We start from the raw sequence: 7,540 nt of genomic DNA on the forward strand, positions 1-7,540 counted from the left end.
CTATTCTATTCTATTCTATTCTAAATGTATGTAAACTTTAGACACTTGAAAAAACACAGTTATTTTGAATTTTATTTATATGAAAAACTTCAAACCCTGAAAATCTTCACGCCTGATAATGACAATAATTAAAATGGATGTAACCCCCTAGCACATTCGTTTGATCAAGAAACTGCAAAAAGAAATCATGGGCTCTCTCTAAAGTTTTTAGACGATTTTATCTACTTGTATTATACAAAATTAAATCATTAAATTAAATTTTTACTAACACTATAATAATTCAGGAATCACTATTACTCATAGCGTTGATGATGATGTCAATGATGACTAACGTTTATTTTAATCACGTAATTTTTGAACAATTGTTTGGTTATAGACTAGTGGTATGATTCATTAGTTGTGTTGTCAAAAGTGACTAAATTATTTTGGCCTAGTTTCAAAAATTATTAAAAAATATATTTGCTTTTTGAAATTTTCAAAATCTACTAGCCTGAATCGATTTAAATGTTTATTTGTACCTAATCTAAGTTTGGTAAATAAACCGTTTTAAATGCTGCCTACTTCATTTAAATCGTTAGAACCGTTCTTAAGTTATAAAGGTACTGACAGACCATTGTAGAAATGCCTCAAAATTTTATGGTGAAAGTCGATTCTCGATAAACGGATTAAGATGGATATTTTCCGTACTTATTACTAAGTAACAAGCGGAATTTGTAGAAGTTCTAGTAGAGTTTAATTTTGGCTAGCGATAAATTCGTACCACCAAAAATTAGTGAGCGTTCTGGTACGATACGATGTTCTGTTCTGGTATCAAGACGGGCCAAATACCGGGTTTTCATCAGCGGACTATACAAGTATTAAACACAAAAACATTACATTTAACTGAGCTACAATTTTAATAAATAAATGCAAAAGGTCATGCACTACGAAATCTCAAAAACTGTTTGACGTACAAAGATGAAGATGTCCGCTCAGAACGGATTTTGCGAGAGGGCCGGATTAAGGAGGTTTAAGGGTAGACGAAGTCACGAAGGGCGTCAGCTAGTAATTTTAAATGTACAACGGTATGACTTTGTATTGAACATCAAGGATCAGTTTGTGGGCTATTTCCAATTTTAAATAATTAATTATTCTACAAACAAATATGTAAAAATGGATAAAAGGTACAATGACCTTACATATTTAAAAGCAGTTATTTCGATTGGAATTCAAAATAAAACTCAGCCCTTTACTCTATTTGTGTTTATTTTTATTTATAACTAAATTAACCCAGTTACCTCTTTAAATTATAGTAACTTCAATAGTCCCTACTCTAAAAGCACATTAAGTTATACATTTCTATATTTTATAAAAAAAGAAACAACAAACAGAAATTACATTTGAGTTATTTGAATTTTTTAAATTCTAATTTTATTTTATAACTATCGAAGTATGTCTGTAGCGATATTTATTTTCCATCTCGTTTGCAGGGATGACTGGCTTTGCTTGAAATAAAAGAGGATGTAGTGGATATACTGCTTGATCCGGTGAGCTGTTATTGATAGCTCCAGGCTTCGGCGGAGTACTATGTTCGTTTTTATTCATATCAATCGCACCAGTGGCTCCGACTGTTTCTTCATCATTTTGTGGCTTATTTTCAAATGGATGTTGGTAATGAGATTCGTAATTATCATGGAGGTGTTCGTCATGCGAAGGCTTATTTTGGGGAGGTCTGTTATGGTAAGACTGTGGATTGTCATTTGTAATAGGTTTCTCTTTGCAACAAGATTCACTCTGTGATGTAGGTTTACTATTGGAAGGAGGTTTACCATATGAGGGTCTGTTATGGTTTGAAGATGGTTTTTCATTCTCTGAAGATTCAGAAGATTCGCCATAGGAAGGTGGTTTTTCATGATGAGACGATCCTCCTTGCGAAGGTGGTTTATGATGGTGAGAATGTGGTTTCTCTTGGTGAGGTGGCTTCTCGTGGTGAGAAGGCGGCTTCTCGTGGTGAGAATGTGGTTTTTCATGGTGAGAAGAAGGTTTCTCATGGTGAGATTGTGGTTTTTCATGATAGGAAGATCCACTAAGGGTAGGTGGCTTATCTTTGGGAGGTTTGTTATGTTGAGTAGAAGGTTTGTTATGAGTAGGTGGTCTTTCGTGATGGGAAGATGGTTTATCTTTAGGAGGTTTACCATGAGAAGGATGAGAAGGTGGTCTCTCATGGTACGCAGACCCACCATGGGAAGGTGGCTTATCTTTGGGAGGTTTCTCATGGTGAGAAGGTGGTCTACCATAAGTAGGTGGTCTTTCGTGATATGATGATCCACCTTGAGAAGGTTTACCTTTAGGAGGTTTGTTAGATTGAGAAAGACCTCCAAGAGAAGATGAACTTAAATATGATTCGCCATGATGAGTTGGTTTACTATTAGGATAGGATCCGTCATCATATGGGGGTTTATACTGAGACAATGGTCTTGTATATGGAATCCAGTACGGCTGTTGAGAATCTGGGCGTCTTTTTTTAAATGGGTCAACATTGTACTCTTCATGACTACTGTATTCCTCAGAATTTGATTCTCCTTCTTCACTAGTCTGTTGAGAATCTGAAGTAGGAGTCTTGAACTCGTGGAGTTTGTAATCGTTTTTGTTTGCACCTGATGTGGTTCTCTTTTGGAAGGCAATGTCTTCTTCGCTATCTGATTTGTCTTTTTTCGAGTTGGTATACTTCAACACGTCTTTATGAATGTCTCCATTCTTTTGGCTTTCAGCATTATTTAATAATGGATTTCGTTCTTCTTCTTTTAGATGTGGGTTTTGCACAGGTTCTGAAAAATAAGAATGGTTTTTACATCAAGCCTACGTTTAAGATGTACTCCGCATGTAATGTTAATTTTTATCTTTAACATTCTTGACATAATGATAACGCAGGTCGCGGAGAAACCAAATAGCACTTGACTCTTGTATTTTGTTATTAGTCGGTATATTTATGGAAGTTTTATTACCACCACATAGATAAAATAAGATAGGAAAATCCGAAATGAAATGCTAATTGTAAAAAAAAATATAATTTAAGATGTGATAATTATTTATTTGGTCATTATAATTAAAGATTTCATAAAGTCAATACATGTAAATAAAATTGAAGTACTCTGATTTAAAAATAACTATGTATTCTTATTTAATTGAACAGCTTGTTTTTTAAGATTGCAGTTAAAATATAAGTACAGTATTTTGGAATTAAAAAATACTAAATACAGCATATAACATAGTCATCATAAAATTAGGAAAAAATTAAATATAATTCAAATGGCTTAGTGGATGTCACTTCTATAAATTAATGAATTATTTATTGTGGATTTTAGTTCTAAGAAACACCTTAGCTTCCAGAAGACACATCAAGTATGAATATTGCGGTTGGTGGATCACACTCATGATTACGTGACAAAAATGTATTTGTTTTTTGGAACTGACAACAATTATAACTGACAATATTAATAATGATGAAATCACGGGCATTCGGCATAACGCATAATAAGTTCAAAATTATTTTTAAACGCAAATTCTTGAAGAGCTGACCAACTATATTTAAGAATTAGAATCATTTATTTGCAAAAAACATTAAATTTAGTTATACAAAGTTCATCTTATGTTCATTGTATGTAGTATTAGTAGGTAACAAAGTTTCACCATTAATAGATATACAAATGTTTAATTAATAAAATTAAAATTATATAAGTTAAAATTAAATTACATTAAAAGAAATATAATTACAACAATTTTTTTGAAGTATCAGAAAAGTACACTTCTATGGGGTGTAACGTTTTTGTATTAGAATCTTTTTAAGATATTTTTTAATATTTCAAAAATAAACTTAGAGGATTATAAAAGATAAAAAAACTCGAATCACTATTGTTTGTTATGAACAGTACCTACATATTGAATGGTGAACAAAATTATTTTGGACTCAACTCAAGCTTCGCTTACTTTGTTATTACAGCGATGTGTCTTTTGTCTTAATTTTTTTTTAATATGTTAAAGCAACATACGATTACATACCATTCTTATGTCCATTTTTTTCGCAACAACACGATGAAATAGAAACATAAATAAATGCAAGACAGCAAAATACTTTAGCACTTTTCATATTGACATAATCTTAATATATTAAGACTGTTTTCCCCTCACCTCTCCGAATTAAAATGGAGTTACAAGTGTTTGGATATTCAATAGACCGCTAGAATTAAAACCGGTATATATAGTCCGTGTTTTTATGAGAACATTGACATTTAATTTTGTAACAGGACAAAATAAAGAATTTTTATTGATTGAACATTTTCTTGTTTAACAGATGCAGTTTTTTGTAATTTTATTATAGGAACGTTGATTTTATATTTTATTATATAAAGTTTCTTAACCAAGGTATTTTTCATTTTATTTTACACTTTCAAGGGCTGATGGCGCGTAGGGCCGTGCCAGATCTATGGTTACATTACAGTAAGCATGCTAGAGTAATGCCTATAAACAATTTTACCCTTACAGACTTGCTCAGCTTCAGTAGCTTCTTGGTCTATAGCGTCCCGCCGGGACGTCGATTTTATATTTTATTTAAAAAAATTAAATTCTTTAAGAAAAGTTTTCTTCTTATTTTTCAGAATTTTCCGAAGTTTTCAGTGATCAGTAAATATAAACTATTTTTAAGATCACTGAAAGTCGAAAAAAAAATATAGATTATTAATACTAAATTAACGAAAGATGTACAATACGACAAAAGTTCTACTGAAGCCGTAAAAAAATATAGATTATTAATACGAAAAATGTACAATACGACAAAATGTATACTTTAGCTATAAACTGAACAGCTTAGCTTAATATATGATAGCTCTGTTGGAAAAAGTTTAAATGAGCTCGTGAACCGACGAAAATCGCAAACATTTCTCACTACAACTTCGCTAATGTAAGGTAAACTAAAGCTGAAACCTCAAAAGCCTTTGCAATAACCTAGCAGGATATTCACTATACGAGTATGTATGTAGTGTAGTGTCTTAGTCTTTGTTCTTTTATATTCTAGAACATTAAAAATCAATTACCCAAATATTCAATGCCATTAATTTCAATTAATTTAACTGAATAAATGAATAAAGAAGCCATGATAGCCCAGTAAAAGCCGTGATAGACCAGTGGAGCTCTGCCTCTGAATCCGGAGGGTGTGGGTTCGAATCCGGTCCGGGGAATGCACCTCCAACTTTTCAGTTGTGGCATATCAAGAAATTAAATATCACGTGTCTTAATCGGTGAAGGAAAACATTGTGAGGAAACCTGCATTCCAGAGACTTTTCTCAATTCTCTGCGTGTGTAAAGTCTACCAATCCGCATTGGGCCAGCGAGGCGGACTATTGGCCTAAGTCCTCTCATTCTGAGAGAAGACTCGAGTTCAGCACTGAGCCGAATATGGGTTGATAATAATGAACTGAATAAAAATATTAAATGAAAAAGAAAAGTCGAAGTTCACGCAGGGTCCATAAAAAGTAAATAGAGGTGAAGCCTTAACACTTGTTTCCAACATCGAACACAACTCGGATCTTGATAATCTCGACGTACTACGCGTGAACAATGGCGATAATTAAGTTAGGCTGTGACGTCACGGCTGACTAACACAAATAGCTCAATTAAGCCGTCGTATCCCGAACACTGTTCTGACAACAAGTACTCGTAGGCGATTCGTCTATTGCGTGCAATCGCATTCCAAATTGGCTGTGTCAATGTGGCTTGTTTTCAGTCAGCATTTGTGTTACTATTACAAAAATACGTTCGATGTTAAGCAAATATAATAATAATTAATTGCTCCATTTGCAATTGCTTACGCTGTTGGATCAAGGGTCGGATACAGAAGGCAGTGAGTGATTCTTGAGACAGCGCGTATTATGAGTACGTTCCTCAGTCTTCAGTCCTGACCACCGGATGTCACTCAAAATGTCTCGCAACGGGACGTTTTTTATATATGTCAACGTTATTTCGTAATCAGTGTGTTCAGTTAACAATACATCGACAGATTACAATATCGCGAGTGAGATTATAAACTAACGTATTTTACAATTTAACAGTAACATATATAATTGTTATATATAGTCACAGATTAAAGGATAATAGGCAGATAGGTGTCGGTGTCGTAGCCGTTCCAAATACAATATTCACAAATTAATACATTCTCGAGTCGCATCAGTAATTTTCGTTATTATCCAAGAAAAATGGCGTCATATATTTTTAAATATTTTAAAAACTGTTCAGAAAGACTAAATAAATAAGATGGAGTATTTTTTATAAGTAATTATCGATTATTATATTAATTTACGTAATTACTTAAAATATAAATGATTAAAAAAGTTTGCATATGGGGATGTCAAGGAAACACGTGACTTTTGGGGATTTTTATGGGTTTCACCGTCTGTACCACGCTGCTTGTGAAGACACATTCTGGATCATTCTTTATAGTGTGTATTTTATTTAGTCTATATAACAATTTCATTTCACTATTTAATTAAGAAATCTCTTGTTTTGCTTGTTTTTTTATGGAATAACTAAAATTAGGACTGATCTCGAAGTAACTTCGCGGAAATACTGCAGTCTGCGTAATTGGCTCGGATCTCTCATTAGTTACCTTCATTTTATGTGCAGAAACGATGTTTACTCAAAGTTTTAAGAAAACTTCAACAATAAATAAAAAAAAGACACTTAACAGGTTATCTACTGGACACTCAGACCAATTGCCTTTGGTCTGAGTGTCCAGAACACTGTATTCTGTGTCCTTAAACTACTCACAACTAAAAATTTAAATCGTAATACACACACGTGTAATTTAACACAATGAAATATCGATTCTATAAACGCTTTGTATAAACACGTTAGATCGTGATCATATACTTTTGACAGAGGGGTAACGTATAGCGAGGCAGGTCCTATAGTAATTGGTCTTAACACGATTAAACACGATGTTATGTATTTTTGCGAGCACGTCTTTTTCCCTGTCAAAACTGGTCCGTTTTCAACTGTGATCATATACTTTTGACAGAGGGGTAACGTCTAGCGAGGCAGATCCTATGGTAATTGGTCTGAGATTGAACACGATGTTATGTATTTTTTGCGAGCATATTTTTTTCCTTCTCAAAACTGTTTTCTTCTGTGCTGCCCGTTTTTGCCAGTAAAATTAAATTGACAAGTTCATAATAAAACATTTTTTTCATTTTTATTTTTTAAAGTTAGCCCTTGACTACAACCTCACCTGATGATAAGTAATCTAAGATGGAAGTGGGCTAACTTGTTAGGAGGAGGTTGAAAATCCACACTCTTTTCGATTTCTACACGACATCGTACCGGAACTATCCGCGGCCGAAAACTCTCACCAGTTTAATAAAGATGCTTATTTGCAAATATTATCTTATTATCGAGGGAAACTTCAAAGTAATAGTTTAATAGATAATAGAATAACGCCGCGAACAGGCATGTCGGATTCAAGGGTATATTATAACAAAGTCTTCAAGGCGTTTTATGTTTGGTAATGTAA

General features: G+C 33.2%; 1 protein-coding gene across 1 annotated transcript; it reads right to left on the bottom strand.

Moving 5' to 3' along the window:
* Positions 1 to 1,227: 1,227 nt before the first annotated feature.
* LOC112055592 (uncharacterized) lies at positions 1,228 to 4,209 on the bottom strand. The gene is made up of 2 exons (XM_024095775.2): positions 4,039 to 4,209; positions 1,228 to 2,807 (listed from the first exon to the last, which is right to left on the bottom strand). The coding sequence occupies exons 1-2, from the start codon at positions 4,124 to 4,126 to the stop codon at positions 1,411 to 1,413; spliced, it is 1,485 nt and encodes a 494-aa protein (XP_023951543.2). The 5' UTR covers positions 4,127 to 4,209; the 3' UTR covers positions 1,228 to 1,410.
* Positions 4,210 to 7,540: the final 3,331 nt, after the last annotated feature.

This window comes from Bicyclus anynana, chromosome 6 (genome assembly GCF_947172395.1).
Source record: "Bicyclus anynana chromosome 6, ilBicAnyn1.1, whole genome shotgun sequence".
In the NCBI taxonomy this organism is placed as follows: Eukaryota; Metazoa; Arthropoda; class Insecta; order Lepidoptera; family Nymphalidae; genus Bicyclus; species Bicyclus anynana.